Raw genomic sequence first — 12,835 nt, forward strand, 5'->3', positions numbered from 1 at the left:
ATATATATATATATATATATACTTAAAAACATGTACGCTACATACTGCATTGTATTGGGAAAAAAAACATCAGAACCAATTTTACTGTGCTTGGTTATCCACGGGATGGCGCGAGAGCACCGTCAACTATACCTCAAAAATCTCAGCATAAAAACCCTTCACTGTTTTTTTGTTGCTGTGGCAAATTTAAAGTGTCCAAATTCATAAATATTACATAAATACAGTGGACTTATTTTTCTTTTGATGTGCTCGTTTGTGCTAAGCGCCTTATATATCATATAGTTAGTTGGTGCTTAGTTTAACACATGTTTAATATTCATGAATATCAGTGGAGATTATTCACCATTAATAACTATAAAACTATCTTGAATCTATCACATATCCATGTTTTTTGGAAAGATGGTCTAAATCGTGTGTTTTAGCTCGTTAATGTTTCTATCAGCTGAACATTAGTCTCTTTCTAATGTTATTGTTTTGCACATTCCCCTCAGCCTAATCTTTATTCATGGATTGCCGGATTGTCCATTCATAGCCTCTGCCTGTGAATGGGGGTAGTTTCTAAGAGCTCAGTGGTTTTTAAAAGGTTTAAACATGTTGTTGTTAAAACATAAATATACATACAGTTTTACGCACAGTGGTTAAAGTTTTAATGTAACAAAAGAGAGATTAAAGGCGTCAACTGCAGAGCCGTTCTTTTTTTCTGGTCCAAAAGTTGAACACATGCCCAGTTCCACAACGAGAACCAGAATGTGTGGCAGGGCGAGTCCAAGTGTTAAACACAGGGGTGACTAGACTGCTTCAAAATAAGCCCAGACCTGTTTCTATGATTTAATTTGCTCAATATTATCTCTCTATAATATATTTTAACGTTTTTTTATAAATATTGTATCGTATTTTGCTCGCAACACCCGTGCATAAATGTATTTTGGTCAGATATCTGTTTAAAATAGATACCAAAGACTGCTCCCCCCTCTCTGCAGAGTGGTAGCGTCCATTAAAGTTTTGCCTATAAAATCTATAAAACGTGAGCTCTGCTCATTCAGACAGGCTCGGATCTACAGGAGAAGCGCTAAAAATGGAGCAAACCGAATTAGTCAAGCCAGAGACCCTGGATGATCTTATTAAAATCCTGCACAAAATCTTTGAAGATGATCACGTCAATATTGAAGAGGTGCAGAGCATCATGGAGGCATATGAGAGTAACCCTCAAGAGTGGATGAAATTCGCCAAATTTGACCAATACAGGTAGGCAATACTTTATTATTAATATTATTAGATAAGAAAATATATATAGAATTCTATATTAATGCAGCAAATGCAGGAAATGTGCAGTGCAGAGAAAAGGACAGTAATGTCAAGCATACATTTGTATATATATGTATATATTTTTTTATTTTTATTAAATACTTTTTATTAAATATATGAACGTAACTAGGTCAAATATAAGAGGAAACATTTTACTACTATATATTGTTTGTATGTGATGTTAAGTAGTAAGTAGAGATGTTGCACATAAGTGAAATAAATAAATAAATTGAATAAATTGCTTTTGCTAAAAATAAAAGTTGTAATATTGCACACAGTATGTGTATATATACTGCACGTGGCTAGTAAACAGAACAGTACACAGTTATACTGCAAATTGGAGGACAGTGATAAAAGATAAAATAGCAGTAAATAGTTATGTTGTACAAGTGTACTTATTATTTGAGCCAAGTGTATTATAAGTATAAGTATCATAATAATTATTATTGGCAGTGCAATTAGTGCATAAATTTTTTGAAAATATATATTTTTATCATTTGTTATTTTAATTTTTCAAATGTTACTCTTTACTAAATACTTTTTTTTCTTTTTTAGAATTGCAGCTACTTATGGGCCCAATATTTCTCTAAAATAACCCATAGTTGTTTTTAATCAGGTTATTTTTCTGGACGATGCTCTGACTCCGCCCTCAGCACCGAGGTCTCTCTGTAGTGTTTTGAGAGGACTTCTAATAGGAGGTGTCTCAGGGTGGGGATGGAGGCGCCAATCACAGTCCAGTTTCTGGCCCACACCCGCTAATTTTTTTAGACTGAGGGGGGCGGAATTTTACTTCCCACCCGCATTCCGACACGCCCCGCCTCCTGTGCCGGGATTGGCTGGCAGTTCTAATTCATAAACGATTCATAAGCAAATTTAGCCAGCATTCTAGAACAGCTAGCAGCCAATCCCAGCGCGGGGGTGGCGGAGAGGGGGCGGGGTTTAGAAAGCTTAATACGGGTGGGTAATAATGATGTGATGGATTGATTGCAGGGTCTCCGGGTTGAGAAACTCAGGTTCCATTGCCATGTTTGTAAATCTAAAGGTCGTTATTAACAGCTCGAGCTGTTGATGGCACCTTCTAGAATTAGCACAGGTGGAGGTTACTGCACTGCACTGCAGTACATACCGTTACTTCATCCAAGATTAAATTATTTGTAAACAAATAATAATAATTACACTTGAAAACTTTATTTATAGTTTTTTTTTGTTGCAGTATAACAAATGCAGTTTTATGCAGAATTAAAAATCCTATAGATATGATGTAATTTTATATTCTGGTGTTTTTTCTGCATTGGTATCAATAAAAAAACACTTTTATGAATAAACAATGTTCAGACCTAGCTGACATTAATTTCTGTGGATGATAATTTAGTCCTGATCCTGATTTTTTTATTGCCTTTTTTATGCCTCTCTGTGGAAAACGGTGGGGCAAATATTTTAAACATGAAAAAATAATACAGATACATAACATCCACAGTTTCACTTTTAAAAATTAGAAGGACATATAAGATTTATTTATTTATACATATTTTTAATGTCCTAATGTCTTTGTTTAGGTATACCAGGAATCTCGTTGATGAGGGAAATGGAAAATTCAACCTTATGATTCTCTGTTGGGGTGAAGGCCACGGCAGGTAAGGGGTTACTCCCAATAATATCAACAGCAACTGACCTATAAAAGCCACTTATAACTTCACTCTGAACAGTGGCTTCACATAAAGCTAAACATGGGAGAGATGTTCTAAGGAAACTAAAAATATTTTTAATACACTCATTAAATACAACATTAAAATGTTCCTAACCTTCCTGTATAACATAATATCCTATATTATCTTCTTAAACCTAAATGACGTCCCTCTGTAATCTATAGAACATTGCTTTGACGTAGTTTGTGGGCGTAGTTGAGACCTGCTCTGTAAGTATATTGACGAGCTTGGTTAATGTTAATGTTAATGTTAAACGTTAATGTTAATGTTAAAGGTTAATGATCAATTGCACCAACTCAAAAAAATTGGACTGAATAATAATTCTGTCCTGATGAACACACGCAAGCTGAAGATAGTGAGGTTCAATGGTCTAGTGCTGGGGGAGTTATGAGGTCATAAATGGAACTGGTACATTGATAAGCATAAATAAACTGATTGTGAGGCAGACAAACCTGGATGTGAAAGGTTTACCTTTTATGGTCGTTTTAGGTTAATTCTATACTTTAAAAATGTTATTGACTTGTTTTAGAGAAGTAATGCATGGGGATGTATAGAAACCGGACAAGTTCATTCAGTTAGACCAGTGAAAAAAAGAAAGAAAAATCTTGCGTGAGTGAAATTACAGGTTTGCATGAAATGTCGTGCCATTCTATTATTAAACTGCACTCTTCTACCCCTGCACTGCTTTTTTTCACAGAGCTTATTTTCATTTAATCATTGGTTTATGTGGATTCTAAAAGTAGTAAAAGTTTTTGGGTTATTTCTAAGTCTTTTCTAAGTGTTTTTGTTTTATGCAACTTGCAGTTCTATCCACGATCATGCGGAATCACACTGCTTCATGAAGCTCCTGCAGGGCCAGCTGAAGGAGACACTGTTCGAATGGCCTGACCGTAAATCACACGGAGACATGGTCCAGAAATCCCAGCGAATCTTGCTGGAAAACCAGTGTGCTTACATCAACGGTAATTGTGCTTGATGTTCTTTCCACTGCCTGCAATGAATGGCTCTCTTTGAGCCAAATGGCACAGATTGGTACATCCTTTTAACTATGTCACTGCTTACCAACCCATTAATCCTTAGTAATGAAGCACCAAACAAAAGTGCTAAGGCAGCATATCTCTTTTCCTAACAGGACTAGCCAGACTGTCTGTAGCTCTAAATGTGGGCAGCTAATCAGATTTAGGTTACATATTGCATTACCAGTTTATAAATATCAAGGCTTAAAAACAGTACCCTAAAGATATGAACCGAGATATATATTTAAACACTCCATTCAGAGATACTGTACTCTGTGACTTAATGATAGCACTTGCTACGTGTGAAACTTGACTGTACAGTGACGGGGAACTCAATACGGCTTGACTTTAATGTCTCTGCTGGAATGTCTGTCTGTTGCAGATTCCATAGGCCTCCACCGGGTAGAGAACGTCAGTCACACGGAATGTGCAGCCAGCCTGCACCTGTACAGCCCCCCCTTCCAGCAGTGTCAGACTTTTGACCAGCGGACGGGACACAAGAACACAGTCAAAATGACGTTCTGGAGTAAATATGGGGAGAGAACACCATTTGTAAGTCTGAACAATATGTACACAACTAAATCACTGGATTATATATATATATTATACCATAAACTGTGAAAAATAATAGCATATAAAGACATATTTCTGTAAATATTATGGGATTTTTAGGCTTTTTAAACAAAAATACAAAGAACAATAACTTGAGTCCAAAATTAATATAATAATATAATATTCCTATTAAAGATGAATAAAGACGCAAAAAACATGTACTTACTTTAAAAATCAAATTCCACAGATTTCAATAATTACTGCACAATTGTATCATTCCCATGGTTACAAAGTCATTTACAGTGGTTTGATGTGAAGTGGTCCAATATAGGGCAAGGGGGAACACAATGATAATAAGCAAATATAGCTATTTTCTATCTATAAGCATTACTGACAAAGCAGTAGCAGTAAAATAGCAGTAAATCTACACTCAGCATATAACTCTCTGCTAGCGCCAGTATAAAAGCATTGCCACCACCAAAGAGAAAGATATATTACACTAGCTAATGTGAGATTAGGCCAGTTTTACAGTTGAAAATAACATTCCCAATGTAATTTAAAGCCACACATGACCTACATGCTGCAAAAGCTTGAAACCTGTTAGATGGCATGGAGACATGCACACTGGAACACCGGCGCTTCATGGCTCTGTTTGAGTACTGTTTGATTTCTCAGTGCGCCACACAGCATTCACACAAAGTACTGCATAAACACTCATTCCCTTTAAATAAAAGCAAATTACCTAATGAACTAAATTAACTTATGCAAATAGAATAAATATATTCAGCTAAATTGCTTGCAACTTGGTAGTGTTCCTTAGTTTGTGATGGAATTTTGGTGATAACACATAAACCCCATTTCTCATCAAAATATTAAACCAACAAAAGAGAATAGACTCCTGATGGTTAATCCTATATAAATTAGAAAGCTGTAAATCTATCTTTTAAGACATCTGATCTAAAAAGATGAGCTACTTTATTGTTAAATAGACAAAATGCTCAACAGCCAGCAGCAGAGGATTGCTCAAGCCTGATCAGATCAGTGGCATCACTGATTCTAGGCCAAACTGAGGTCGCGAATGGCCATAGCACTTCAGACTTTAGGCTTTACTTTGATTTATGTACACAAGCCATCCAATAAAGGGCTTGGTAATTAGCCAATGAGATAACATTGTTGTATTCATGTCAAGGTAAAAAACACTGCGTCTGCATTGCTGTGGTCCGCAGGGCTGGAGTCCAATGAACCTGCTTTAGATAGTGACCTGATCTACCTTACCCACATGCTGCACTGTGGTAGCAGCTGGCATTTATTTATTACACGATAATGACCACCATATCAACACGTGGTGGACTGAAAGTCAATATACTGTAATGGCCATCTCACTCTCTGGCTCTGATCCCTATTAAAGACCCCGGATCTTAGATAAAGACAGAACATCATCAGATGTCGTAAATGATCAAGCATGAGGAAAAGTTCAAGATCTCCTTAATGTGTTATTAAACAATAACAGTAAAAGTCTCAGTACTGTATGTATGGTTATCATATTGGCTGCAGTAATAAAAGAGTGGTAGATAAAATATTTATTTTGCCCCATTATTACCTGTCCCTTGAACTCTTCTTCGGAAATCCTTTTGTTGTCTGATCAGCTGATAAATATTATCTATTCTTGCACCCAGGGGTCATAATCTGTATCTGTCTGGAACATTATCACTATATTGATGACATAAAACAGGTGTTGAAGTGTCTGTGTGCTATCGGTATCTTCTGTTTGGTGTTTTTGTTGAAGTCACTCTGTTGCTCATGGTGATCAGGTGAAAGTAATGTTTTGAATTTATCACATGCTTATGTAATTTACGGTGGGCTACAGACACTTGTTTTGATGAATGGAGCTTCAGAAAAGTCTAATATACTTTTGTTGGTATGTAAGACTATAGGAAAAGGTAATGAGACTATACTGTTAAATGGATTTTCCTACTCTAAAACGAGCAGGGACCCAATGTCCTACAGATGTACAGCCGTTTGCAAAAGCATTAAGCAAACAAAAGTATTGCTGATGCCTTGCAATGCCCTGACAAATATCTAGAAGGGTTAATATCTCGACTTGCTGTTTTTAAAATTACTGGAAGTTACAGCCAATAAAAATGCAGGACATGGGGTGAGGAGATTTCTCTCGTACTTGGCATTCAATCAGTTCCCATTTGTGTTTTTGCAACTGGAGAAAAACCAAGTAGATTGAAAATTAGATCATATGCAAAACACGCATCTGCACATGTTACTGTTTTTTTTGTTGATGATAATAAAATAAAAAATGGCAGATTAAATGTTAGACTAGTTTTTCTTCATCTCATCAGACAAACAGCAAGTCTTTGAGCTTAAAGGCAAAGCTTTTGCTTTTGCTTTAGAACAGGGGAAATGGAAAAAAGTTCAGTGCAGAACAGCGTCCAACAACCACTGCACATGTTCTCTTAAGTAGATGCACATGTGTTAAAGCCTCCGGTAAAGAAATATTAGAGCATTTATTAGACTATTAAAGGTTGTTTGTGTAGTCTCTGGAAAAACGAAATAATTAAAATGAAAGAATTAAAGTGAAAGAATGAATGAATTAATGCTTGTCATAGAATAACCAAATCTATTTGTTGGTATTTTTAACAGAAAGTGATATTATGTGTGTTATAGTGATATTAGGTTTTACATCAGCATAGTACACAAGTAAAGTAGCATGCAAGCCATTCATTTAATATTGTTGTGGTGCTATAACATGACAATTATTTACATCAATATAGCCAGCTTATGTTAAATCGTCTATATTCCACATTTTCTGCACCATTAGTTTTTCCTTGAGGTCCTTGTGTTATGTTTTTATGGGTTTTTGTTGAATGTAAACATGTATAAGCTTATAGTGAATTATTTTGTATTTTATAAAAATAGAAAAAAAAAAGTTTTATTATCCTAGAAAAATTATCCCAAAAAAATTAAAAATAAGATTAAAACAGTAGTAATAGTCCATTGCATAAGTCCCTTAATGTTAATTTATTTAGAAAAGAAAAATCCCAGTTTTGTTAATATAACCCGTTTGTACAGGTTGAATATAAACAGAAATGTGCGCTCCAGGTCGTCTAGACAAGTGCAACCATTTTGGTGAAATATTTACAGAAATTGGAACAAGAAAACTGCTAAACTTAGAAAGTACTGGATGTTCCATCACTGCAGGAAACTTTCCAGCCACCTTTCATTGACTAGCCCCTAATGACAGTGGGCTTCACTACTTTTTTATGACATGAAATCTTGGCGTGTGCGTTTGGATGGAATCTGAGGAATCTGTTTCAGAAGGTAGCAGACGAGTAGATGAGGGGGAATGGGGGGCTGTTCCTCAGGCCATTCGGTTGATTTCTTCAACATGTGAGAGCTTGCAACGAATGTTCTGGATAACAGTTAATGACGAGCAGACCTGCACATGATCCGCGTCAGTCATGGCAAATACAATGGGCTTATCATCCATTCAGAAGTTGCATAACCTTAACCTGACCAAAATGCTGCCTGTCCAGCAGTATTGCAACATCTGGCCTGTGATAAGATAGATAGCAATAGAACTAATTTGCTGATCTCAACAGGACTCGTGAATTCATTTATTCTAATTTTGAATATTTAATTTTTAGCTTGACAGTCACTTTCATTTGAATCATCACAATACATTCCCTTTTGACTGTGTTAACTTAAGATTTGTTATTATTTTGCCTATTCATCATATTTAAAAGACTTTAGACTACACAGATATCATATTTTTCCAGCTTAATCACTTTATATTTTTACTTTTTTTACTTTTGGCATGTGGTTGATTAAATATTTTCTATTTTTGGTGAATATATTCTATATTAAATATACATTTTATTTTACAAATGTATTATAATTACCTTGATATTTTACCACAACAATGTGGACAGCTTTACCTCAGCTAAATATAGAAAAAAAATGTACATTATGCATTATACTATTCATTGCTGAACATGCAGCAAGTGTCTTTAATCACTTGAAAATAAAATAGTGTGAAGCCCCCCCCCACACGCACATTAAAGAGAACTACCATTCCTCTATACTTGTAATAATGTGTTCAGTGTTTGTATGAAATTTAAACAACTATGCAATTTAAACAACTATGCTGCACACACAGTGTTTTTTTAGTGTTGTATAGACATGCGCTAACATTTCCTCCTTTTATTTTTCAGGAAAATACAATCTCACAAGAAAACAACTAAGCTTGGGAAGACAACACATGGAACTCTCGATTTCGGAAATTCAGGCGTAACTAAGACGACAATAACTTCATAAAAGTAATAGGAAAAGAATGATTCAACACTTTTTTCTATTCAGTTTTTTTTTTCTGCAAAGGACATTGAAGCGGGAACTCTGCGGTAATTAAAGAGGCTTTATGGTAACCCAGTGTAAGCTTGGCAAATGCTGCTGAACACAGGCCGAGGGCCTGAATAGCGGTATTAGGCTGGGCTGCACCATGAATCTGTTCTTTGTTCACTAGGTTCGAGGAGACCCCTTATCCGAGCAGCATTCCTATGTGTCTGTGACCTGTGTAATCACACTTTTGTACTGTTACGGGGCTGGGAGTTGTTTTGTTTAAAGTGATGTGTAATTTATGAGAACAAGCTATTTTCACTTTCCTTTACCTTGTGGTCTCATATAAAAAAAGCAATTGCATAGTGTGCCCTCAATCAACATAATGCTTTCTTTTACGGAGCACTTTCTTTCGCAGATATGTTGATTTTCTGTGTAAATGTAGACAGTGTAAAATTTCTCAAATTTCATTTTCAGTCTGGAGATTTGCAAGTTTGTTAATATTTTTTTGTATTGTTTTTTATTCTATTTTACTGCCTTTAATTCTTATTCGGTACATTTCATTTGTAGAGGAACAAAAAGGGTAATAACTGTTCTCTCTCAGTATGTTGTGAGCCTAGATACTGTATGTAAAATTCAGTCTTACTTGAGAAGTCTTACATAAGAGTGATTTTTTTTCTTTTTTTGGAAAAAGGAGCAGAGGATAATGATATAGTGGAGCAGTGAGTAGTGCTTGTTCTTTTCCACAGGATTTTTTCCAGTTGTAACTGTAGAGGTATTTATAGGTTTGAAAGGTTTGAACAGCTTTTATTATTAATACTGCTTACTCCATCAGCTGAGCAGTGGTAATCTTGAAAATCTTGCTTTTACTGTACATCATTAAATATTATTTCTGTAAAATGCCTGTGTCTTTTCTTTCCTTTTTTTGTCTGTGTATTTTATTCTAGTGTTTATACACTCTATATTCTAGTGTTTATACACTCGGTTACTGGTGTAAACCCCTAATAGATACATTTACACTTAAATAACAAACTGCACAAACTTTTAGAGCTAAAATACTGTTTTTCACCAGTATGTACTATCAGGTATATAATGAGCATCTCATAAAACACCTTATCCCATGTGTAGTAGTGGGTTTGAGTTAACAAAAGGTCAACAGATACTCAACAAGTACTTTACAATCTTTCGTAACGTACTTAATTATCGGGAAACACACCCCTGGTCGGTTTGGAATTCTGATATCCAAAAGGCAGTGTTAAAGATTCAATTAAATTCAAATTTATTTATATACTGCTTTTCACAACAAAAAATTTCACAAAGCAGCTTCATAGAGAAACCAGGTCCTGTGAGCGAGCACCACAGTGATACCAATAATTGGGGTGAAGAAAACAAAAAGCAGGAATTAGAAAGGTTGTGTAATAATAGTGTATATGTTCTATCCGTCGTTTTAAGCAATAGAAGGTTTGGACACCCCAAAGAATTTGTGCTCTCAGATCCTTCTTACTTGTTATGGCTTAGACAAATTAAACCTGTTTAATTTATGAAAAATCTTATTTAATATTTAAAGCTTTATAATTACTTTGACTCTTCAAAACATTAGCCCAACAATCAGCAGCCATGGGCTTCCCTGAGCATTTGCCTTGCAGTCTGACTGCATTCTAAACATTAAACTAAGAAACTCCTGAAGAACTCCTTCAAAGAGCACCTACTCTCTTAACACCTCTAACAAACCAACTACTTCTGACCTCATTTCCTTCTTTCCCTCCTTCACTCCTCTATCCCATTATCTCCCTTGACCTCCTTTAGGCCCTATCTAAAGATGTTTTACCTTTAACTTCCATTACATTGTGCTTCACTATTGTAAGTCGCTTTGGACAAAAGTGTCTGCCAAATGTAATGTAATGTAATGTAATGTAACTGATGCCCACAAAACAGGAGGTGGCAATAAGAAGGCAGGAAAGTATTATAATTAGCCATTTCATTCCTTCCAATTGTACAGTATTTACAGTTAATAGGAACAATAGGTGGTCAAGTTGAGGTCTAGATTAAGACCACACCAAATTGGTGCACTGTTCTATTATTCAGCAACACCTGTACAAAAATGACCTTCTTAGAAGAATCATCAGAAGAAAACATTTCTTCTATCCTCTCCTCCCACAGGCTGATGCACTAATGAAGTTAAAATAGAACTTTTCCCGTTTTGCAATGAGCAATAAATAAATTAAAAACAAATCAAACAAAATAATTGGAGCAGAACATGGTAAGGAACACTTTTTTAACTGTTAAGCAGTTGATGGATTGACCATGTTTTTTCCTTGTACTGCAGCCGGTGGCGCAGGGGATATTTTGCTAAAGGTGATACTGGATTCAATTAAATATCTGCAAATTCTGGAAGCAAACCAACATCACAATGTCTGTAAAAAAAATTTAAGATGAAAAGAAGATGGCTTCTACAACAGGATAATGAATCTAAATACACCTCAATAGATACAGTATAAACTGAAGGTACCCACAAACCACCCCAGCTAAATATCATTAATTATCAGTAGATAAAAGCTTTTTGCAGTGTGTAAAAAATACTGACAATAACTGCAAGACTCAATATTGTCCAAAATGGTTATTTTTGAAAATGTAAAAGATAACTATAATAAGTAATACAAAATTTTGCTACACATCATAATCACACTTTGGTTGTGTACAGAGAGTAATTACAGTATTGCCATACTAGACAAAGCTTGCTGGTTTGTGCCGAGTGTTATTATAGTATATGTATACTTATATGTAGCATTTGTCTAGCAATGTTTCTATAGCTTCATAGAAACATTGCTAGATATCTATAATTATGAAAAACATTTTATATCTTTTGGAAATCAGATCCTTTTTCTACTTATCAGCAGAAATTCAGCTGTTAAACGATGCACAATGCTAAACCTGTTCCAAATCATAATTTTTGACTATTTTAAGTCAGTCCCTGATAAGACAATATGAAGCACAATTTCAGGAGTTAATTTTGTGGAATGTTCTGCTACTTTTCACCCCAGTAATGACTGAAATCCAGAGTTACATAAGAGTCTGGAGAGAACTAGCTGTCTTTTACTCAGTGCCAGCATAAATATTTTACCAGACAAATCAATATTCCTGAGAACCTTGGGCCCAGTGGCAATGCACATTTTGTCACGTATCAAACTGTATTATCGCACGTCACAAACTGCCACAACTGTCCTAAGCAAACAGATTACATACTGTCTCTGGCCTGCACAGCCTCCTATTTCAGCTGCAGTCTAAATATACAGTAACGAGCTGCAGAGACAGACAAATGTGACCTGTTTTAAATCATTGCAAATGTAAATGAAAACAAATGAAAACACCATAGGCAAAAAAAAAAAAAACATAATCCATGTAAGCTTCAAAATCAACATATAGCCTTTTTGCCTTTCATGTAGTTCCTTCTTTAACATTTGGTCAACTCATGTGTGCAGCTGACGTGCCACAAACATTAATTATTAAATATGAATGAATTAAAATAATTGTATTTATATTTTCCAACATCTATAGTGCATCCTACGCAATACTATAATACAATACAATAGACTGAAATACCAAAAGTGACGTGTTACCTCAGAGTACGGCAATAAGAGAAAAAGGCAATAAGCATTAAAAGAGTGCTAAAATGTTTGTAAATGCTCCCTCTTCACAATTTGTGAATTTTCAGCTTTAATTCAGCTTTAAATACAGCTCTGGAAAAAATACCACTTAAAAATGACTGGTGGAGGAGAACATGCCAAGATGCATGAAAACTGTAATCAAAAAACAGGGTTATTCCACCAAATATTGATTTCTGAACTCTTAAATCTTTAAGAATATGAACTTGATTTCTTTACATTATTTGAGGTCTGAAAGCTCTGCATATTT

The 12,835-nt window shown here is 35.1% G+C and overlaps 1 protein-coding gene across 1 annotated transcript; it reads left to right on the forward strand.

The window, feature by feature from the left end:
* The first annotated feature begins 1,037 nt into the window (after positions 1-1,037).
* cdo1 (cysteine dioxygenase, type I) lies at positions 1,038-9,823 on the forward strand. Its single transcript, XM_007260785.3, has 5 exons — positions 1,038-1,245; positions 2,862-2,939; positions 3,816-3,973; positions 4,410-4,579; positions 8,803-9,823. The coding sequence occupies exons 1-5, from the start codon at positions 1,076-1,078 to the stop codon at positions 8,830-8,832; spliced, it is 606 nt and encodes a 201-aa protein (XP_007260847.1). The 5' UTR covers positions 1,038-1,075; the 3' UTR covers positions 8,833-9,823.
* Positions 9,824-12,835: the final 3,012 nt, after the last annotated feature.

Source organism: Astyanax mexicanus, chromosome 12 (genome assembly GCF_023375975.1).
Source record: "Astyanax mexicanus isolate ESR-SI-001 chromosome 12, AstMex3_surface, whole genome shotgun sequence".
Classification (NCBI taxonomy): domain Eukaryota; kingdom Metazoa; phylum Chordata; class Actinopteri; order Characiformes; family Acestrorhamphidae; genus Astyanax; species Astyanax mexicanus.

Excerpts from the sequence above, each read along its gene's own strand:
- cdo1 (XM_007260785.3), top strand. The coding sequence starts at position 1,076 with ATGGAGCAAACCGAATTAGTCAAGCCAGAGACCCTGGATGATCTTATT. Across the intron at positions 2,940-3,815 it reads TGGGGTGAAGGCCACGGCAG|TTCTATCCACGATCATGCGG; the intron begins GTAAGGGGTTAC and ends TGCAACTTGCAG. Across the intron at positions 3,974-4,409 it reads CCAGTGTGCTTACATCAACG|ATTCCATAGGCCTCCACCGG; the intron begins GTAATTGTGCTT and ends TGTCTGTTGCAG.